The sequence below is a fragment of the Zea mays genome, chromosome 2, assembly GCF_902167145.1.
Source record: "Zea mays cultivar B73 chromosome 2, Zm-B73-REFERENCE-NAM-5.0, whole genome shotgun sequence".
Taxonomy (NCBI): domain Eukaryota; kingdom Viridiplantae; phylum Streptophyta; class Magnoliopsida; order Poales; family Poaceae; genus Zea; species Zea mays.
In genome coordinates this window covers 227,056,265-227,080,751 of record NC_050097.1, presented here as the reverse complement: position 1 = coordinate 227,080,751, position 24,487 = coordinate 227,056,265, and the positions used below count along the sequence as shown (strand labels likewise).

The following is a 24,487-nucleotide window of genomic DNA, read 5'->3' as shown; positions in this document are numbered from 1 at the left end:
ACTACCACTCGCTTCGTCGGGCGTAACCTATGCAAGTTAGCAAATATCAACATGTTTAATGCAAATATCAATACGTTAAATGCAAATATAAACAAGTATACAAGTGTATAAATTCATCGAGAGTTAACAAACGTACTCTATCTCCAGGTGCAGGTATATATGTCGGAGGGGTGTTGAACTGTTGAGTCCCCAATCCCTATTTAATGAATATTCAACAAGTTAAGTATACGGTTCATGTTTTGCTATTACACTAACTAGATGAATTACTAGTTTAGACAATGTTATTAACCGAATTTGCTAAGATTAACATATCGGAGCTGGTGTGGATGCAAACTGGCTCCATTGTGGTGGCGGTGGAATATTTGGTGTCATGCGTCGTTGCTGCATTAACTGTTAAACATATGTGTTACTATTGAAGATGTTGTATTGAAATATAATAATTTAGAGTTCGGATTATGTATACTCAATTTATACATCGCTTGGTTATGTGCATTGCAAGCCTCCATAAATTCTCGTTGCTGTCTCATCTCCTCACGCATCCTCATAATCTCCAACTACTGCTCGTTCGGTCGACGAGAGCACGAGATACGGGAAGACGAACCCATCCTCTGAGATCTCACCAACGATGAGTCAATGAATCCATCGAAGAGTGTGTATCTATAAGTGATTCAAAAATTTTGATTATTGCATGATCAATTTAGTGTCAACCATGTAATTTCGTAAGTTAGAGCTTACCATCCATGCGCTTTTCCACCACCACTTGTGTACACCACCGAGGGATCCACCGGTTCATGTCGCCAGTCGAAGTCAGGGCCATGGCGCCGAACCATCTCCTCCCCATATGCCACCTATAAATCATTCACAACCTTACAAATGTAGGAATTTCTATACTTTGAATGTTTGTAATTTTGGGCCAAAACTCACCAACCGATCCGTGGTTGTCTGGCTGCAGAACTGGTCAAGGTTGTTAGGGTCTGGTCCTTTGTGGCCCTCCTCGTAGACCTCAATGTCACTAGGCTTTTGACCACGCGTAGCTTCCTGTAAAAACAAAAAACATCCATAAGCAATCGTACTATTTGGTGATTGACATAGCTAGATCAAACTTACCATTCTTTTTGCTTTTCGGAGCATGTCGTCACCACCAAACTTGTGGTTAGGATTGGTTCCTCGACATTGCCTGTGATGCGCTGACGCTTTTTGGAAGCCTTCGGAAGCCCAATATCGACACCAAGCATAGTACGTATCAGGCACAGGTGCCATCCATGGAACCATCACTTGCACACATAATGTTACATATTATATCAATCACAGCAATCAATAAAAAGGGTAAAACAAATTGAATACTAACCTCACGAAATTGATCCTCAGTCAAATATATATTTGACGACCCTTCCTTTTTGTTCAAGGGGTCTGCTTCTTCCGGATGATTTTGAAAATATAGGTTTGTAGCCTGAATTCTCGCATAGTATATGGCATCCTTCACCAGCTTCTTTGCATTGTTTTGGAACACACGTTCAGCGTGCCCCATGTAATCCTCTCCGTCAGGCAACCGATATCGAAGCTACAACATAAAGAATACAAATACAATGGTATAAGTAATAGAATTACAATATTAAGAAACAGAAAAAACGATAAAGAATTCATACCCAAAAGTCATGACGCATAAGTCCCTGTCTATCGGTGTGGTTTCGTTCCTTTTTTAACTTTTACTCATCCCAGGTACTGACGAGCACCTCATCGACGCTATCTCCGTCTGACACCTTCACTATACCAGGGTAGTGAAGGCGGCAAAGAGAACCCAACGTAAGGTTAACCTGAGTGTGGTGTCCCTTGCCATCAAAGGACAGATCCTCCCAATTCCTGCATTACACAAAAACATTAACAATACACATAATAGTTATATGAGACAGGTTAATATATTATACTCACCGATCTCCATGAGGCATGATTAAGATCCTATCAGCCTCTCGCTCTATCGTGTGACGAGGCTTTACTGAGTGGCTTTTTCTTGAGCGAAGTGTGCGTGTCGCTGAAGAGCCTCCTGAGGCATCATCCATCAGGTTGTGAGCCGGTTAGGCCTATTGGGCCCACTGGTCCCACACCTGTTGCTGCTCTCTCTGGTCCTCCCACTGGTCCCATGGCTGGTGCTGGTGTGCGGCCTGGTCCCATGTCGCGTACTGCACCTCCTCATTGTGCTGCACCTCCTCATTGTGTTGCACCTCCTCATTGTGCTGCTCCTCCTCATTGTGTTGCTGCTCGGTGTGCTGCTCATCCTGGTACATACAACTCAAGATTTAGATATAGGTAAATATGTAAACAAATTTATTTGTACAAAATATGTTACCTCATCTCCATGTATAGCGCTCAACAGCTCTCGACGTCTGCTGCTGCTCGAAGAACTGCCCTGAAATAGGCCTAGACCCTTAAACAACCCCTTTAGTGACTTCTTCGACTTTGGCGGCATCCTGCATCAAAATAAGAAATTATTCATTAGTGGAATGTTAAAATGACATAATCCTTAAAAATTAGAAACAAATGAAAGAACAAAATAATTTACTTGTCAAATATCATCAAAATCAGGATCTATTTGTTCTCTTCTATGCAGAGGTCGCCATGTAACTTTTCTCCTAACAGGTTGTCTTCTCTGTCTCTTGGGAAAGGTTAAGTCGTTAATGTCTGTAGCTAGTGAATCTAATGCCGGTGCATGATCAATATGAAAACTAGTTGGCAACTCTTCTTCTTGAAACACCTCGTCAACCTGCTCAAGGTGACCAAATTGATCTTCATCCTCACCAGGCGTGTATAGGCGTTCGCGGGGAATTACATTTTATACAACCCTCCATGTAGACAACGTTTTGCATGGATATGTCGAGAAATAAACTTGGTCTGCTTGATGGGCAAGGATATATGTGTCGTGTCCTTGAAGCAATTTTTTAGGTTGGATCTGTGTCATCCCAAATTCAGTCCTATAATACTTCGGGTCATACCATTACACTCAAAGAAAACTAGCGCTAAAGGCTTATTTCCAGCAAATGTAATCTCGATTATATTTTTGATTTTTCCGTAATAGCAGGCTTCGTGTCCTTCCATGTCGGTTGCTCTAGTAACGACTCCACTATTTTGAGTGGCAGCCATAGGATGACTAGATTCGAAAATGCTTGAACGAAAGTGATATCCATTGACATCGTAACGTCCATAGCTTTTGGCAGTTACGCTTCCAATAGATAACTAACGTAAGTCATCATTCAAATTCATTTCCTCCCCAAACTATCAATTATGCCACAAAGCATTAGCAAATTGTGTAATATTAGTTAACTAAAATTAGGTCTCGGAGCCACATAATTGAGACTTACACGGTCCCGAAGCCACATAATGAAATTAGGTTGCCCATGCATTCCATCACGTCGCAATTTGTCTATGTCTCTCGCTTTTGGCCTACCGAGACATCTCATGTTTTGTTCATCAAACTCGTTGTCAAATATTATTGTAGGACATGAGACATTTGATAACATAAACTAATTCACATATGAACAATTTAAGGAAATAAGTCTTACACAAAGTATTTCTCCACCTCAGGCATATTCGTGAACATGTATAGTAAAGCAGACTTCCGTTCTTCCATAGTGAGGTGATATGCCTTGGGTGGACCAATGGCTTTGCCGATTGTTTGAAAAATCGAAAGATCACTACACGGAGGCATCTGTCGTTCATCATCATGGTACCTCTTCTTTCAAGCAAATACATTATGTTCTTCTGCAAAGTAACAACTTGTGAAGTGTGCTACCTCCTTCAGTTTAAATTGTTCCGCAATACATCCTTCAACTCTTGCCTTATTGCCCACCATTGCTCTAAGCTTCTTTAATGCTCTTTCTATATGAAACATCCACCTGTACTGAACAGGACCACCGACTTTAGCCTCATATGGAATATGTATAAAGAGATGCTGCATAGGATTGAAGAAACCCGGTGAAAACATTTCTTCCAATTTGCACAAAAGCATCGGTGCCTCTTTCTCTAGCTATTCCATCACATCTATTTTGATTTCTTTAGCACACAATTGTCTGTAGAAATAGCTAACTTTAGCTAACGTTTTCCACACAGCATCGGAAATGTACCCACGAAACATTACAGGCATTAGCCTTTCCATAATTATGTGGAAGTCATGGCTCTTCAGTCCATTCATCTTCATTGTCTTCAAATTCATAGATCTTCTAAAACCAGCAGCATAACCATCGGGGAATTTCAGATCCTTCATCCACTTCATCACTTCTTTCTGTTGCTTATGTTTCATGCAATAGTCAGCTTTTGGTTTGCCTCCGTTTTCTCTAAGCCCTTGGGTTGGACGATCACATATCACGGCTAAGTCCATGCGTGCCTTGTCATTGTCTTTTGTTTTATCTGGGAAATTCATGCATGTATTTATGAGGGCTTGGCAAAAGTTACTCTCTTAATGCATGACGTCGATGTTGTGCATCAAAATCAATGACTTAGAATAAGGAAGCTCCCACAATCCACATATGTGAGTCCAGTTATGCTCCTCACCAAAACCTTGATACCTTTTCCCACTCTCGTCTAGGACAAATTTCCTATGCTCTTCTGTAATTTCTATCCCACTACGTCTCTTGGGCGGTCCCTTCGTTACGATGGTGCCTTCCTAAACTCCTTTCTCTGCCTTCTGAAGGGGTGATTGAAGGGTAGAAAACATCTATAGCAATCAAAGTAACATATCTTGCCACCAGCACTAAGATGAAAACAATCTGTATCTTATGCACAATAAGGACACGTCAATCTACCATGCACGCTCCATCCAGATAAAATACCATACACCATAAAATCATGAACCGAGAACATATACGCAACACAGAGATTGGATTTCTCCTTCTTGAAGTAGTCATAGGCTTCCACTCCTTGCCATAGGTTCTTTAACTCTTCAATCAGTGGTTGAAGCATCACATTGAGGCGTACGCTAGGATGCTCAGGCCTAGGTATAACAAAACATAGGAACATAAACTCATATTTCATGCAAAGAGCAGGTGGAAGGTTGTACTATATGGTAATGACAGACCAACATGAATACGACGCAGCGGTCATATTGAAAGGCGTGAAACCATCAGTTGCCAAGCCGATACGAACGTTTCTTGCATCGCTGGCAAAATCTAGATCAAAGTTGTCAAGAGCCTTCCATGCATCACCATCTGACGGGTGCACCATTAACCCATCTTGTCTGTCCGTACAATCTTTATGCCGCCTCATGTGCATAGCGGTCTTCCTCGAGAGAAACAAACGTTTCACTCTAGGAGTGAGAGGCATGTACCGAAGCTGTTTATGTGCAACCTTTGTCACCACCTTCTCCCCATCTTCATTTACAAGCTCCACGTACCTCGACTTCCCACATTTTAAACATTTCTGCTCTCTGCCATGTTCCTTCCAAAAAATCATACAGTTGTCCTGGCAAACATCAATCTTCTCATACTCTATACCAAGACCTTCAAGAAATTTCTTGGACTGGTACATGTCTTTGGGCATCTTATGACCCGTAGGAAGAACCTTGCTAATCAAATCCACAAACTCCTTGTAACAATTAATAGAGAATGCAAACTTGGACTTGATTGACATTAGTCGTGTCACGAATTCGAGAAGGGTCACATCGGTGTGCCCATGAAGAGGCTCTTCTGACGCTTTGAGGAGGTCGAAGAACTTCTGAACCTCCGGTATTGGTGAATCATGATGATCTGGGGCCAATTCAGGTTGCAGATCCTCAAACATATGATCCATCCTATCAACATCTTCACCGTCATCAACTTCTACTTTTGATGCTCGTTCAAGGCATGACTCCCTGTGAAGATACCAGACCTTATAGCCTGGCACAAAACCATGCGAGCACAGGTGTAGTGTGACCTGCCTCTTGGTATGGCTCGTCATATTTCTACATTTATTGCATGGACACCTAATATTATCTATTTGTGACAAAGCAGTTGCATGGTCCAAAAACATCTGAGTCTTGGCAAACCATTCACTTGTGTGACACCCACCCTTCTTGAAACCTTCATACATCCAATCACGTCTATCACTCATTATTGTGGCTGTGTACGAGTAAGGAGTGCGTGTGAGACATTCATGTTTCTACACGTCACACATATATCTATAGGTAAGTAGTAAAACTATATATATACATAACATCACCTTCATCACATTAACATGATATTCATCAAATAACAATATTTGCAACATCTAATCCATCAAATTAAATTATAATTGTAGAACATCAAATTCATTACCTATAACATCAAATCTATCAAATTGATAATACTTGCATAACATCAAATTCATTAAATAATAATATCAAAACACGTCATATCATATTTACAAAATCAAGTTAGAAATAACAAATATCATACATCAAATCATATTAGGTCAAATCATACTAACAAATAATAATATTAAACAAATTGTAATCGCATTACAGTTAACTCCCGTCGGCCATAAAAACCGACAAAAATAAAAACCACCATAATCATACTTCTAATCATGAACCATTTGTTTATACTGCTAATCATAAACAATTTATTTAACTGTGATAGAGCAAACACCTGGACACGGACGACGATGATGGACAGCGTCGGTCGGAGTTGGTGCAGCGTCGGTGGCAGCACGAGTTCGTCGGAGCCGCGGCTAGGAGAAGGTGGGCGAGCGGGGCGGGTACCACCGGCGGCTGTGGCCGAGGCGGGTACAGGCGGCGGTTGTGGCTGGGGAGACACCGGCGGCAGCGGCGATGGGAGACAAGACGGGCGGCGGCTAGGAGAAGGTGAGTGGGGCGAGTACCGCCGGCGGCTATGGCCGGGGCGGGTACGGACGACGGCTACGGTGGAGATCACCAGCGGCGACGGCGGTGGGAGAGAAGACGGGCAGAGGCGTCAGCGGTGCAGAACACGGGCACATCGGCGGTAGAAAATTAGAGACAGAGGAATGAAGTTTGGACTCTCGGGTGAGTCCCTAACAATAGTAACTCCCGTCGGCTTGGTCCAGAGACCAACGAGGATTATTAACTCCCGTCGGCCTGGTCAAGCGACCGACGGGGATTATTAACGCCCGTCGGCTTCGTACAGAGATCGACAGGGATTATTTAATCCCCGTCAGCTAGAGGACGACCATCGGGGATTGCTTAATTGTCGTCGGCTTGGGACAAAACCGACGGGGATTAAAATAGCCAACGGGGATTTTCAGTATTCTTGTTGTGATACCAAAGCCCGAAATGAGGCATATGAACTAAATATCGAAGAATTTGCTTCATGGCCACAAGGTGGCTTCCTTGGGTTGGATTGAAATCTAGCACACATGCAAATGGAAAGCATAATATCCGGTCTACTTGCACATAATAAAGCAAGGAACCTATCATAGACCATTATACCTTTTGATCTACAGACTTACCTCCCGTGTTGAGGTCCAAATGCCCGTTTGTTCCCATCAGTGTCTTGATGGGTTTTGCATCCTTCATCCTAAACTTCTTGAGAAGATCTTGCATATACTTTGTTTGGGAGATGAAGATTCCTTCCTTAAAATCCTAGAAAGTATGACAACTCGCCCATTATTGACATTTCAAACTTTTGCACCATCACCCTGCTAAACTCCTCACAAGACTTTTGGTTAGTAGGATAAAATATTATGTCATCAACATACATTTGGCATATAAACAAATCACCATCATTGTCTTAGTGAAGAGAGTGGGATCAGCTTTCCTGACCTTGAAAGCATTAGAAATAAGAAAATCTCTAAGGCGTTCATACAATGCTCTTGGTGCTTTCTTAAGCCCATAGAACGCATTAGAGAGCTTATAATCATGGTCGGGACTATCATCCTTGAAGTCAGGGGTTGCTCCATGTACACCTCCTCCTTGATTGACCCGTTGAGGATGAAAGGGAATTAGGCTTACACCTAGTTCCTAAATAATTTTGGTGGTTGAATTGCCCAACACAAATTATTGGACTAACTAGTTTGCTCTAGATTATATGTTCTACAGGTGCCAAAGGTTCATCTATAACTTTACTAAATCGACTGTCCAGAATACCGTAGATTATTCCGGGCAGGAGAAGCTTTTTGGAAAAACAGGCCAAGCGCGGACCGTCCGGGCCCCTGCAGCGGACCGTCCGCGATACCAGGATACCCTTCGGACAGAACCAATGCAAAAATACAAGTCTCCACTATGGACTGTCCGGAGGAAAAGCAAGGACCGTCCGAGCCCTCGCGCGGACCGTCCGGCCTCAGGCGCGGACCGTCCGGTAGGTGAGAAACCGAAAAACCCGAAGGTGACGGGTTCGGAGAAATGAATTATAGCGGCCTCGCGGACCGTCCGGGGTGCACAACCGGACCGTCCGCGACTGGCTTTATCTGACATCTGACGACGCATTAAATGCAATATAGCCGTTGATATAGCCGTTACTGCTGACCGTTGCGTTTTCAGCCGTTGATCTACAGGCGCGGACCGTCCGGATCAGGCGGGCGGACCGTCCGCGGTTGGCAGAATGGAGCAACGGCTAGGAAGTGGTTGGTGGCTATAAATACAACCCCAACCACCTCCATTCACTTCAACCAAGCATCCCAACCTTCAACATTCAATACAAGAGCTAGCAATCCATTCCAAGACACATTCAAAGCCTCCATCTCTCCAGGTTTCACAATTGAGAAAAGAGATCATTAGTGATTAGTGACTTGGGAGAGAAAGTGATCCGTGTGTTATTTGTCGCTCTTGTCGCTTGGCTTTTGCAATCGTGCTTTCTTCCATTCTTTCTTGCAAACAACTCAATTGTAACCAAGGCAAAAGACACCAATTGTGTGGTGGTCCTTGCGGGGAAGTTTGTTCCCTTTTGATTGAGAAGGAGAAGCTCACTCGGTCCGAGGGACCGTTTGAGAGAGGGAAAGGGTTGAAAAAGACCCGGCCTTTGTGGCCTCCTCAACGGGGAGTAGGTTTGCGAGAACCGAACCTTGGTAAAACAAATCCGCGTGTCACGCTCTTTATTTGATTGCGATTTGTCTTGCACCCTCTCTCGCGGACTCGTTTATATTTCTAACTCTAACCCGGCTTGTAGTTGTGATTATTTTTGAGAATTTCAGTTTCGCCCTATTCACCCCCCCTCTAGGCGACTATCAGAGGAAGGCGCTCTTCAAGTGCATTTGAACGAGCTTAAAGGAATGGTGAGCAACATAGGCTAATAAAATTTGAATAGGCTCTAGCCTAGCTACAGGAGCAAAAGTCTCATCAAAATCCAAACCTATGACATGGTCATAACCTTTTGCCAAGAGTCTTGCATTTTTTTCTTGTCACCACCCCGTACTCATCTTGCTTGTTATAGAACACCCACTTGGTTCCCATAACGTTTTGTTTTGGACGTGACACCAAGCTCTAGACTTCATTTCTCTTAAAGTTGTTGAGCTCTTCCTGCATGACTATCACCTAATCTAGATCCTGCAAGGCTTCTTATACCCTGAAAGGCTCAATAGAAGAAACAAATGAGTAGTGCTCACAAAAATTAGCAATACATGAACGAGTAGTTACTCCCTTGCTGATGTCACCTAGGATTTGGTCCACCTGATGATCTCTTTGAATGGTGGTGCAGAATTGGGCCGGAGGTGCCTATGTACTTCTTCCTCCTTGTCTTCTTGTTCATGCACTCCCCTTGATACATGCCATCATATGGAGGTACTTGCTCCTCACCTTGATATGGGGGTTGCGCCATTGTTGAAGAAGAAGGTTGATTTTGTTCCTTTTGTTCCTGTGGTTGCACTTCACCTATTGCCACAGTCCTCATTACAACCGTTGGAACCTCATTCTCATCTACATCATCAAGATCAACTTGCTCTCTTGGAGAGCGATTAATTTCAACAAATACAACATCACAATTGACTTCAACTAGTCCAGAGGATTTGTCGAAGACCCTATATGCTTTTGTATTTGAATCATAACCAAGTAAAAACCCTTCATTGAATTTGGGAGCAAACTTTGAATACCTACCTCTCTTTATCAAAATGTAGCATTTGCTCCCAAATAACAAAAATAGGAAACATTGGGTTTGTTACTAGTTAGGAGCTCGTATGCCGTATTCTTGAGAATGCGATGAAGATAGAGGCGGTTTATGGCATGGCATGTTGTATTCATGGCTTCCGACCAAAACCGCTCTGGCGTCTTGTATTCTCCCAGATTGTCATCGCCATGTCGATGAACGTCCTGTTCTCCTCTCCACTATGCCATTTTGCTGTGGAGCGTAAGGGGTGGAAAACTCATGCTTGATGCCTTCCTCCTCAAGGTACTCTTCCACTTGTAGGTTCTTGAATTCAGAACCATTGTCGCTCCTTATCTTCTTCACCTTTAGCTCGAACTCATTTTGAGCTCGCCTTAGGAAGCGCTTGAGGATTCCTTGGGTTTCATATTTATCATGCCTAAAGAATACCCAAGTGAAGCAGGAATAGTCATCAACAATAACTAGACCATACTTACTTCCCCCAATGCTAAGGTAAGCAACGGGTCCGAAGAGATCCATGTGAAGTAGCTCCAATGGTCTTGATGTCGCCATTATGTTCTTGCTTGGGTGACTTGTTCCCACTTGCTTCCCGACCTGACATGATGCGCAAGGATTGTCTTTCTCAAAACAGACATCAGTTAGTTCTAACACATGTTCTCCCTTTAAAAGCTTATGAAGGTTCTTCATCCGAACATGTGCTAGACGGTGATGCCAGAGCCATACCATGTTAGTCTTAGCAAGTAATCATGCATCTAGATCGACATTCTCTTTAGTGAAATCAACCAAATAAAGCTTGTTGTCTAATACACCTTTAAATGCTAATGAACCATCATTCCTTCTAAAGATAGTTACATCAACATTTGTAAAAAAAGATAGTTATAACCCATATGATATAAATGGCTAACTGAAAGCAAATTATAACAAAATGATTCTATCAAAACAACATTAGAGATCGAATGCTCGGTAGTAATCACTATCTTACCCAACCCCTTTACCTTGCCTTAGTTCCCGTCTCCAAAGATGATCGTGTCATGGGAACCCTTATTCTTGATGTAGGAAGTGAACATCTTCTTCTCCCCCATCATGTGGTTTGTGCATCCACTATCGATAATCTAGCTTGATCCCCCCAAATGCATAAACCTACAAGGAATTTAGGCTTGGAGTTTAGGTGCCCAACTTGTGTTGTGTTCTGTCAAGTTAGTTACATAAGATTTTGGCACCTAAATGCAAGTCTTACCCTTCTCGCATTTAGGTCCCATATTACAAGCAACAACTATATCATTTTTGCAATATAACACATAGGAAGCATCAAATGTGTGAAATATCATAGAAGGACCATGAGATGCATTCCTATCCTTAGGCGCATGAGAAGCAGCATGATTATGGCGAACGTGTGAAGAACTAGAAGATGTAGTCATGGCATATGAAGAATAAACAACATCATGACACATAGAAGGCATAGCATGATCAACACAAGCATGATGATGAACATTACGAGAAGCATTCTTGACATGAGCATAGATAAAATCATGGTTCTTTCTATCATGTGAAGAATGTGAACTACTAGCCATAGGGGCCTTCCCCTTCTCCTTAGTGAAGTTGGGGGCCTTATCGTCTTTGTGTCCTTGGCTCCCCATGGAAGCCAAGTCTATCCTTAATGGAGGGACGTCTACCAATGTTGTAGGTGCCCCTAGCAAATTATATTTTTTCACATTCATCTTTGTAAGTTTTAAGTTGAGCATGGAGTTTAGCAATATCATCATTCAACATTGAAATCATAGAGTCATGATCATTGCAAGCATCAATACCGAAGTCCTTACATCTATTGCAAATAGATGAATGAATACGCGCTGAGTATAACTAGAAGTTACTGAACATATAATTAGATAATTACTGGGTTGTAACATTTAGTTTTTGGAGGAAAGTAATTATCATATGTGTACACAATAAACAATAATTGCGCTATAAAAATAAATGAATATATTGTTGCTGATCAATCAATGTCTATCGTCTCTGTTATTACTGAGTAGTGTGGTTTACTTATAGGAAGGTTGCCATAATTTGTTTTCTTGGCACTGTTTGACCTTTTGTCAAGATCCAAAATATGTTTTATTGTACTTCTGGTGAAAACACTCCACCTAGGTGTTCCTCCAAGCAGCGCCAACCCCACATTGCAAGTTGTCGAGATAATACAACTACGAAAAAAGGTAAAAATGAATGAAAAAAGGTCTTACTACATAGGAAACACTATTGGCAATGTGCATCATCTAAAAAACGTCTAGTATCAAACAAACATATATAGTACTTGTCGGGGACCATAATTAGGGGTACCCCCAAGACTCCTAATCTCAGCTGGTAACCCCCATCAGCACAAAGCTACAAAGGCTTGATGGGCGCGATTCCGGTCGGGCAGGAACAGCCGACCCAGACAGATTCATGCCTCGCCCGAGGGTCCCCTCAAGCGACGGGCACACCTTCGACTCGCCCGAGGCCCATCTCGGATAGGCTTCACGGAGAAGCAACCTTGGCCGGATCGCCACGCCAACCGACCGTATCGCAGGAGCATTCAATGCAAGGATCGCCTGACACCTTATCCCGACGCACGCTCCTCAGTCGACAAAGCGGAAGTGACCGCAGTCACTTCGCCCCTCCACTGGCTGACCTGACAGGAAAACAGCGCCGCCTGCGCTGCTCCGACTGTTGTGCCACCCGTCAGGGTGAAGCTCACAGCCGCCAAGTCCAGCCTCGGGCGCCATAGAAAGCTCCGCCTTGCCCGACCTTAGGGCTCGGACTCAACCTCGACTCCAGAAGACGGTCTCCGCCTCGCCCGACCCTAGGGCTCGGACTCAACCTCGACTCCGGAAGACGGTCTCCGCCTCGCCCGACCCCAGGGCTCGGACTCCACCTCGACTCCGGAAGACGATCTCCGCCTCGCCCGACCCCAGGGCTTGGACTCAACCTCGACTCCGGAAGACGGTCTCCGCCTCGCCCGACCCCAGGGCTCGGACTCCACCTCGACCTCGGACGACGGTCTCCGCCTCGCCCGACCCCAGGGCTCGGACTCAACCTCGACTCCGGAAGACGGTCTCCGCCTCGCCCGACCCCAGGGCTCGGACTCCACCTCGACCTCGGACGACGGTCTCCGCCTCGCCCGACCCCAGGGCTCGGACTCCACCTCGACCTCGGACGATAGTCTTCGCCTCACCCGACCACAGGGCTCGGACTCAGCCTCGACCTCGGAGGAGTCACCGCCTCGCCCGACCTCGGGCTCGGACCGACCACGTCACGGGGGGGGCCATCATTACCCTACCCCTAGCTAGCTCAGGCTATGGGGAACAAGACCGGCGTCCCATCTGGCTCGCCCCGGTAAAACAGGTAATGATGGCACCCCGCGTACTCCATGACGATGGCGGTTCTCAGCCCCTTACGGAAGCAAGGAGACGTCAGCAAGGATCCAACAGCCCCAACAGCTGTGCTTCCACAGGGCTCAAGCGCTCCTCCGACGGCCATGACATCACATGAACAGGGCAGCAACACCTCTCTGATAGCCACGACGGCATGTACAAAGGACTCTGGCTTCCCTCTGCTAGACACGTTAGCACATTGCTACACCCCCCATTGTACACCTGGGCCCTCTCCTTACATCTATAAAAGGAAGGTTCAGGGCTCTCGTACGCGAGGGTGGCCACTGAGGGTGGCCGCGAAGGTGGCCACGTGGGAGAACAGGCCGACGCACAAGGCTCACGCTCTCTCTCTCTCTCTCCCACGCGAACGCTTGTAACCCCCTACTGCAAGCGCATCCGCCCTGGGCGCATGACAACACGAGGCCGCAGTTTCCCCTTTCTGTTTTCCCCCTTGTGTTCCGTCTCGCGCCGACCCATCTGTTCTGGGACACGCAGCGACAATTTACTCGTCAGTCCAGGGACCCCCCGGGGTCGAAACGCCGACAGTACTGAATAAAAATAAAAATACATACAATCAGAAACAGTACACATCTATGTATGGTGGGTGTAGCTACTTTCTTGTAACGATTCCTCCTGAATTTGACTGCCTTTATTTTGAGATCATCACAAATAGCCTAGCAACAATCATATCGTTGTGCTACCTCCAATGCTTCGGCACGAGCAAAATCACTCCCTTAAGATATTCAAACTGGTCGAATGGAACAGAAGAGAATTGCTTGCAAGAACAAAAAACATTGTAAAATTCAATCTTCTATGTGGTTTCTATGGTTGTTGGTCATTCTTTCAACAACCCAACGAAGAACCTCATTGGAATGGAGCTTGTTATAAGCAGATATTCACTTTGTGCGATCATTTGTGAACATCTTAACCTTTCCATTTTTCTCACATAGTTTTCTATATAGAAAAATTACTAAACATACGGCGAACACAAAAAGGAAAAAACAAAGAAGGATCTTATTGTTACTGACCTAAAACTGTATCTGGCAGTACTCATGGAATGGTAGTCTAGCTCCGGGAACTTCTCGTCTCCCCTCATCAATCCAGCAACAAGTTGAACAACCTTTGCTGTTATTGGCAAGGACCGGCCACCGACTTCGATGTATAGAGGGGAGTCATACACACTAGACAATAAAAAGGCAACAAGGATCTTATCCTCAATTGTTTCGATGTTCATTTGCACTAGTGAGTCAAAGCCTAGCTCCTTTACCCTTTCTTTTAGCCTATCTGACATCATAAATTCTGCATTTTTCAAGGTGCCTGGAGTGCATCTCATTGTAGAGTAGAACCCATGCATCTCCTTCTCCCCCTTCATAGCTCCGAGTTGCTTCGGAGTTTGATCTTTGGTAGCTTCGCTGGTTGTGTGGCATCTAGATGATTTCTCCCTCGCAGACCTCCAAACGGTGAGTGGTCTGGACTATACATCTAAGTCATCAACGCTTGAAACATAAACTGGGGAGTTTTTTCAAACTCCGGTTGAGCCACACCTGGGGCCCCTTAGGGCTTGTTCGGTTATTTTCAATCCATATGGATTGAAGGGGATTGATACGGATTGGGGGAGATTTTGACTTACTAGAGATTGAAACTCCCTCAATCCCCCTCAATCAATATGGATTAGGGTAGAACCGAACAAGCCCTTAGCGGGATTTTCCTCGGTTTTACGAAGTACTTGAATGTGTGTGCTCAGTAGGTTTAGACATTGTTTGCGACAATGAAACATAAAAAAATTTAGATACAAAGATAATTATATATATATTACTGATTGCTCGACGTTGCTACTGAATGTTAGTCATATTATTGATACTGATAGCTTAAAAATAGTTACTAATGGACCATAATATTCCTATACATATTACTATGCATTTGATCGGGACTGATAATTATTGCTAATCCTATTCATTTATTAACGAGTAATGTATTATTGGATCTATATGCACAAATTATAACTAATAAAATCTTATTACTATTATTAAAAATCACACATATTGTCTGACAAAAAAATCCCTTGTTGTCTGCTGAGCATTTTTGCCGATTTGAAATATACATATTACAGGAGATTGTTACCGATTAGAATACATATTACTAATTGTTGGACATTGTTACTAAATGTTCGCCGTTGTTACTGACTATAAACAAAAACGCAGATAAAGACTATGTATAACATATATTACTGATTGCTCGACGTTGTTACTGACTAATGCGGTGGTTACTGACAATATGTATATATTATTGTATTAAACGCTATAGTGTATTGATTATATGATAAAATCAAATACAAAACTATTAGACCCCGTTTGTTTCGTTGGAATTGAATTCCATTTTAATAATTATAATTTAGATAAAACCAATTAAGTTTATATATTTATATATGTAATATATTTGTGTATTATCCTAAATCATATGAGAGAGATAGTTATATACTACATTTATGTTATAGCGGCGCAAGTAGAAGAGTATACTATAAGTTGTACATTGAAAAAATAGTATGTAAATCTATAGAATCAATTTCCATCTTCCACCCCATGAATTTGAGATAGGCTTATATGATAACTTTGGAAAGTGGTGGAATGCCACATTCTAAAAAAATAGCTTATTCCATTAGTAAGATTCCAATTCCTCAAAATGAAAGGAAACAAACGGGACCTTACTGAAAAATCTATTAGGATGTTACTGGTGCTAACAAATAAAAAACATCATATCATCACTCCTCATCAATGATTTAAAAAAAGGAGTGTTGCAGAGTATGGTTCACTTGAAAACAAAATGTATGCATAATCCAACAAAATGTATGCATAATCCAGTATTAACTTGACCATAAATATGTTGGAGAAACTGTTGAAAAAATCAACAACGATTTTGGTACCGATAAGCAAAACCCTACCTGATAGCGAATCGCAAACCCCACTGTCACGGCAGGTAGTGCCATGGAGAGCAAGGAAGACTGAAGAAGCAGAGAGTGCGTGGTGTGAGTGCTGTTGGGCTCAATGTGTGTGTGCGTGAGTTTGGTGTGGTTCGGCCCATGTAAGAGACCTATAACCCTGTAGCGAACTGAGAATAACGCAGAGAAGAAATAGAACCAGAAAAGTTCCCAACCGTAACCTGGCAGCGTACCTGGCGGCTGCAGGGAGCTCACGTCGCGGCGGGTCTCCCGTCGGCGGCCACGGGCCATCACAAGTGGTATCAGCTTCAGGCGTCCTCGGCGTGGATCCCCTTCCTCGCGTTCCCGCACCGATTGCCGCTACGGCGCCCACACCGAAGCCGTCGGCGCAGACCAAGATTCTCCTGGAGGTGATGACGAACAAGGAGCGAGATGATGTCGATCGTTGGGATCGGGTGATGGCGCAGCTCGATCGGCTCACGGAGAAGGTGATGTGCATGGATGATGTTCAACAACAGTTGCTGGCGCAAGCGGGGCTGGCGGCCGATGTGGCTCGGCAGGCGATGGAAGAGCGGGTTCGCTTCGCGCAGCAGTTGGACCAAGCGGAGAAGGCGCTCGCGGAACTCCGTCTGGAGCAGATGGCGCGGGACATGGAGTCAGCGCAATCTGTGCGCAGTGAACGGCATCGCGGCGGGCCACCACCATCTCCGCCGCTGGTTCCTCCAGGTCCACAGCGCAGGTATGCAGGTGTGCCATTGGGTCGTCCGAGAGAGACTGGAGGGCGGAGGGTTGAGGATTTTGAAGGTGGGCATCTCCCAATACCACGGATGCCATTTCCCAAATTCGAAGGGGAGGAACCTCGTATCTGGATTGATCAGTGTGTGGATTATTTCACTTTGTATCGGGTCCCTGAGTCAGTTTGGGTGATGTCAGCATCGTTGAACATGGAGGGGAATGCTAAGACGTGGTTTCAGATTTTTAAGATTCAGTATGGTCCATGTTCGTGGGAGGAGTTTTGTGACGCGGTGCTGTTGAAGTTTGGATCCGAGGAGTATTCTCAGGCTATGCAGTCTTTGCTGGACATTAGACAGTCGGGGTCTGTGGAGGAGTACAAAAAACTGTTTGATGAAGCAAGATATGCCACTTCTATCCACAATCATGATTTGGATGAGACTCTGTATGTGGCTCATTTTATTAAGGGACTCAAGCAAGAATTACAAGGACCGGTTAAATCTCATATGCCTGCTTCTGTTGAACGAGCGGCATTATTAGCCAGGATTCAGCAGGGTATCTTGGATAAACAGCGCCATAAACCTTTCTCGACTAGCAGTCAAGGTCGATTTGGTAGTACTGTGCCCAAAGCTGACAGTAGAAGCTCGGTTTCGTTGCCCGAGTTGTCTAAAGAGCGATTGGTGAAAGAGTATCGGAAGCAAAATGGTTTGTGCTATACCTGTGGTGACAAATTTGAACCCGGCCATCAAGCTCGCTATCCCAAAAGGGTGCAGATGCAGTTGAGTGCTCTTACTGCTGAAGAGTTGGGTATGACCCTCTCAGAGCAAACATTGACACAGATTGAGTTGGAGGAAAAAGGAGAAGAGGAGAATTTTCGATTGTCTCTAAATGCTCTCGGCGGTACTACAAATGAAGAATGTATGGCTGTGCGCGCCTTGCTGCAGAATCAAGTCATGTTGGTCCTGGTGGATTCGGGGAGTTCTACGAGCTTTATTAACAAGCAACTGGTCGATCGAATTGGCCTGACCGTGCACCCTTGTGCTTCATGTAAAGTGAGGGTGGCCAATGGAGAGATTATGTATAGTGACATAATGGTGCGATCATTGGAGTGGTGGGCCAACGGACACACATACCAGAATGATATGAGGGTGCTAGGGCTGGGGGCCTATGATGCTATTTTAGGTTATGATTGGTTGAGAAGGCACAGCCCTATGCATTGTGATTGGGACGCTCAGGTGATCAGTTTTGTGGACAAAGGGATCGAGGTCCAGATCGATTTACATACAACGATTTTGGTACCGATAAGCAAAACCCTACCTGATAGCGAATCGCAAACCCCACTTCGTCGCGGCTGATGATCTTCAAGACTCTGTAACCACGCCTCCACCGGATTTTCACTCGTATCGACCAAATACGAAACCCTAGAAAATACGCGATGAACCTATTCTGACCAGTGGTTGCAAGCGCTTGGAAAGCGATTTCAAAAATAGGGGAAGCGATGGAAAATATGGCATTGTAAAAGGCATCCGACATTTTTGTTGTGTTCATGCTGGCGTGCGGTGCAACCAGGTCGGGTGTGGACGCGGCCGGTGCAGTCAGACCAAATCAGTGCATCGGCTCGCTTGGGTGATGCTTCACCTAAGGTGATATATAGCATTCAAAAAAGGAAAATTAAAAGTAAACAAAGCAAAATCCAAACATGACGCAAATATCATCATCATACACATGGAGAATCATCCAAAGCTTTACAAGTCCAGCAAGGACAAGAAAGAAACAAGGTGAAGGCACGTTGATACAAACATTTCCATGACTTTATCCAGAGTAGTTTCAAACAAAGGCAGTAACAAAGCAACACCATATGGTAGAACTGCATTTTTATGTCTCTTACATAAGAACTGCATTGCTCCATCGGGAGAGTTATGTACAAGGCGGGACCAAAAGTAAGGCCACCAACTTTGGCGTCCTCGTGCAAGGTTAAACCAAAATGCCTCTAGCTCTGGTTCCAACTCATAGAAAGCAAGGAAAGGAGCCTATGAAGATTGTGGGGTTTCTAGAAGGCGATACATTGTGATCTCATGTTGCTTGAAATACCTCCGGTCTTCCTCATCAACAATGACTAGGTTTAGGTAGTACTTGACACTAAACTTGTTGTTTATGTTGCGATGAGTTGGGGTAAGCTCATATGGCGTCAAGAATAGTCTCACCGGAATCGATTCTCCTGCGCAATCATTGTTGATAAACTTAGCAATTACTGAGTGGAAGAGAAATTTACATAGAAAATTCAACGTAGTGTTCTCAAATGCCAAAAAATAACGCTTACCTGTTACCATTTAACAAGGATCAAGTGACAGCAAGTTTGCTTGAAACCTATGCATGTCTTTAAAAATACAAGAAGGGGAGGGGGCATATGAGCAATACCTCTAACTGGGGCGCCATCCATAAGCTCAAATTTCGCTAGTGTCTCAGTCTCAACGTATGTGTTAGGACCAGACCCTGTAGATTCACGCCGACGAATCTCAAGCTCCATGTTCTTTATCTTTATTCTGACCAGAAGAAAATATATCTTTCCTATGATGACATCTTTGAGATGATACCTGAATTAGATTTGGGCCATAAGAAAGTATGTTCCTGACTTGCCAAAGCAGGTGAACACAAGAGCATGCTGTTAAAATAGTATGTAGTGCTTACTTGCTTTTGCTGTACTCAAATTCAATATGCAAGCAATCTTCAATGCCAACTTCCATCTGAAAAGGCAAGACCGTTATACTCATCTAATGAAAACATCCAAATATTAACTCCAATATTTGTAACAAAAGTTCTGCAAATTGGTGCTATAAACAATTCACTAGGCAATCTATTAGGGTGCACTCTTATCTTCTCTTCAAACTATTATGATATTTCAGATGCGGCCAAATGGTAGCTCATATAATTATGGGCAAGAATTGAAATTAGCATATGGCTATCTAAGCCCTAATTGATAAACTAGACAAGTCTCACTTACATGGCCCAAAAGGCATCATGACTTATTAAGTCGGGTCAAATTGCTAAGGCTTTAAAATTGGAATAAGCCACAAAGTTATGAGGACTCACCTTGATGCTGTTGTTGATTGTGGGAACTAGAGAGTAGTTTCTTACCTGAAAACAAACATTAGAAGTATGATTGGGTGGTGCAAAAGAAACACAAACTACAAAATCTTAATAAATTCCTAGGAATCATTCAAGATTTTTTTTTAAAAAAAATATCGGTACATGTAAAAAAGAGATATATGCCATGTGGCATTTAAATTGCCAAAACTCAACTCAAATTAAACACAACAATTACAAGTTGGAGACACCAAAGGTTGCACTGACCCAGACAAATAATAGATCAATGAGATGAAGTCCCCACTTAGTCACTTACACAGAAGTCCCGCGATTCCACAATGCTGCCAACATAATTTCTGCCAATTGTTACTTTCAGTATGTACCTACAATATAAAGTTCACTTTTAGAAATGATGTTATGAGAGTAGTTGATACCGCACATCATGCAAGCTAGTTAGGATGAGCCATGCAAATCATAACACAAGCATTTTACTATTTCTGTTTTACCTCAATCTGACATTTGTCCCATTATATGACTCATATGGCATTTCAACAGTAGAAAACTCAAATGGATAAGTCTTTCTTTCATATATTTCACCAGGGACATCTAATTCACGCACTGCAAGGACAAAACAGGCACTTCAATGGAAGAGATAGGCATAACAGAGAAACAGTGAGTTAGCTCTAAAACAAAAGGTGCCAAGTTATACATGTTACAGATAACCATTGTAGTAAAGAAGAGAGCGAAGAATATATGAATTAAACAAAGGTACCATTTAATAGTGCTAGTAAAACAAAATAATGATAGAACAGAAAACAATAGTTTCAGGAAACCACATTGACATCTTGAATAAATTCAACAGAAAAATCTACCTATTGAAGTGAAGTCGTAGAAGTTGCCTCTGTCAAAATACAGCTCTGTAGTACAAACAATGGCACACAAAATTTGTTAGAACCTATCAAGAGATATAAAGTGTCGAAGAGCAGCATTATATCTTATGGTTGGAGAACAAGGATCAGTTCTCAGCAATTGCTCTTGCTTCATCTTCCAAATTTTTGCAATTTGTCAGTAGCCCAACGGTTCACCATGAATGGAAATTGAACAAAACTCTGACTGTGAATACACTTCTACAAATCGTTTCTCAACAAACAGTTCATTCAACGAACTGGATCGACTGCCACACTCATATGGCTCCCTATATCGCACTAGGGCACCTAGGTTTAGAACAGAACAGATCAGAGGAACATGGGAGAAATTTGGGGAGTAGCACAGTCGAACTTGTACCTATCTGACCCAGCAGCTCAATCTTCACACCCGTGTGTTCAAGCCTTTTACCTGGGACTGGAGCGATCGACACCTGCATGCAATTTCGTAAGGACTTAACCCACTCAAGTCACTCACACCAGCGTGAACAGAGAGGAAAAGGAACCACAACTGGCACTAGCACTACCTCTCCGGCTATGGTCTCAAGGGTCTGGAAGGCCGGCACCATGACAGTCTTCCCGTTGTCCTTCTTGATCTGGACCTGCAAGTGTTCAAGGAGCCAATCAAATTGACCCAACAGCAAGCCCGATAAAAATCTGTAAGGATGTAGCAGTGACATCAAGAATCAGGAACGAAGAGGGGAGTGAGGACGCACCTGCTTCCGGGTTCTCTCATCGGCGAATGTGACGAAGATGTCGCAGGGCGGCTTGAATGCGCCGATGATGTAATTCTGGGACAGGAAAGAGTGCAAATCAGAGGGGATCTAACCTCTAAGGCTCCACGCGCCGTAAAGGTGCCAAAGATGCCATCTTGGAGAGGGAAACGAATTAAGAGCAGCCAAGATTAGATGGCCTGGGCGTTGATTACCATCGTAGCTTCTGGGTCAGGGAAGCGAGTCCAGCGGCGATCCAGAGATGGCGGCCAAGCTGGTGCGACGGCGACGGCGACGGCGAAGGAGGGAGGGGATCACCGGCGAATCAGCAGCATATGCTTAATCTGGTGAAACTCCTGAGTCCCAACTCCCAACCTGAGAGGCTGACTGCCTACATGGGCTGAGCCGCTGAGCTCACCTGACTGGACCGTTTAGCCTGGATCAGCATGAGCAAATTTCGGCGCAACTGGTTCAATCGCATGAGATGATGGGCTTGAAACCACAAGCAGAAGTGGAAAGCTTCGTGAGCTCAAGGTCCAATTCTGGATTACACGGAGACAGGCCCATAAGCGCAAATATTAAAAGAAGTGGATCTAAAACTGCTAATACTCTTCTAAACGGATCCTATACATTATTATTTATAAAGTTATTCTATCTCTAATCTAGGACCTTGCTTGGAGTAGGGAAAGATTTTTTTTTCTAAATCTTATTTTTCTCTACAAAATCAAATTTATTTCCATAAAATTTATTGTATGATCTTTTATAAAAAAATCTTTTATTTCTAAAGCTGACCTAAAACATAAATTTATAGGGGTGAAGAACTTCTAGAGCACAACCTGAGGAGAATGTATCCTATGCTAAGACCAACTTTATGAATATACGATTAGTAAATTTAGATACTTCACTCAACAACCTTCGGCTGAGCATGTGGATTTTTTTAAATATGTAGCTAGACGCAGGAGAGAAGAGTGTGGAAGATGTTTTTTTTAAAACACGTCAGTTGTAATTTTTCAGACAGATAATAAATTCTTTCATCTAAGATCTAGAGGTTGTTTGAGTGTTAGTTTAAAATAAGTTAAATTATATAATTTAAAATATTATAATCACAAATATATAGGTCTCTAGATGTGGGCCAGCAACCTGGCCACGCTATGACACACTGCATGATGAAGGAAGCTCGAGCTCACATGGTGACAGGGCCGGCCTTGATAGGGACAGGGGATGGCTGTCATGGGCCCTCGAAACTATGGGGCCTCTAAGTATGTATTAAGTATATAATGTATGCTATAAATTTTTAGTAATAGATTTTAGTTTAGTCACCATTCGGTAGTATATTCGTTAACTGTAGTTTGTTGGAAATGTAAGAAACGAATCGATGAGTCTGCCGCTGTCTTAGAGAAAACAAATCGTCGCAAACTGATAGTGAGACGCAACTACACACTGAGTGCATGTTCGTTAGATGCATGTAACCATAGTGTATATGTACTAGTCCTTGTATTAGTCCTTGTATTATATATGTGTGTATTTTTTTCAATCTCACAGATTCATGATTGATCGTTGATTATTCTATATATGGTTCAAAAGTCAAAAAAAAAGTCCCAAACTCTTACCTTACCTTGGCACTAAGTGATTAAAAGGGCAAGATAAAAGATTTTTTTGATAGGGTATTATATGCTATAGAAATTTTTGAGCATACAAAGAGGTGGATTGTTATCCTAATATCTCTATTGCATATCAAATCTTATTTATTGTGTGCGTGAATGTTCTATCCGTCGAAAAAATCTTTTTAAAACTAAAATTAGTGAAAAACTATTTGAGACCAAAATTATATGTTCATAAGGTTTCATATATATATATACTTAAAGCACCAATTTCAATGGTCATTCTGCATTATCTTTTTACAAAAAAGTCAATACATTTCTTCCAAATCAACTCAGCGTAAAATATTAAAAAACAAAGCAACAGGTGGGGTGTGTTATTAAAAAGTGGTGTAGGAGGTGGGGTTTGAACCCACACCCTAATAATGGAAGAAGGGTGGAAGACACTGGACGAAGATGTCTAACCAGTAGAACATCATGCTCAGGTATTTATAATATTGAATATAAATTGTACATATGTATATATGATTTTTTGTAAAATAAAAAAATAATCGTGTCGGGTCGGGCCGGGCCAGCACTACGGGCTGAGGCTACGGCCCAAGCACCGCACGGGGCTCGTGTCGGGTTGGCCTAGGCACTATTAAATGGGTTGTACCTCGAGTCGGCTCGCCAGACACGACCCATTTGATCATCTATACCTCCGCACGATAATAATGGTCCTCGCCTCAGTTGCCACCACCTCGTTCGTCATTCTACTTCTTTTCTCTCTCCCCTCGTGCCTCAAACTCCGCGCCACCCCATTCTCGGCAGAGGGCATAGGAGCAGGCGTCTCCTCCCCATATTTGTCTGATACCAGCCCTGACACCGATTCACGTAGTGGCTAATGCACGCCCACGAGGACGTTTCACATCATGCGCGCACCATCGTTTTCACCATCGTCGGACGTCCTGTTCGTCTTCCCTGCCTTCGCCCTATTATTCCACCCCAACCTGCTGCCCCCGCCCTCGGTCGCAGCATGACCGACGCTCGTCGACGCGGGTACGGGGCGAGTCGGTCATGCTCCTGCCCTTTCTCCGTGTGTGCCG

At 43.5% G+C, this 24,487-nt stretch overlaps 1 protein-coding gene across 1 annotated transcript; it reads right to left on the bottom strand.

Moving 5' to 3' along the window:
- Positions 1-18,785: 18,785 nt before the first annotated feature.
- LOC100193449 (vacuolar protein sorting 26) lies at positions 18,786-22,255 on the bottom strand. The gene is made up of 11 exons (NM_001138567.1): positions 22,020-22,255; positions 21,808-21,882; positions 21,619-21,693; positions 21,453-21,525; positions 21,041-21,085; positions 20,675-20,786; positions 20,485-20,551; positions 20,175-20,219; positions 19,773-19,828; positions 19,503-19,678; positions 18,786-19,302 (listed from the first exon to the last, which is right to left on the bottom strand). Exons 1-11 carry the CDS (start codon positions 22,020-22,022, stop codon positions 19,115-19,117), a joined length of 915 nt encoding a protein of 304 aa, NP_001132039.1. The 5' UTR covers positions 22,023-22,255; the 3' UTR covers positions 18,786-19,114.
- Positions 22,256-24,487: the final 2,232 nt, after the last annotated feature.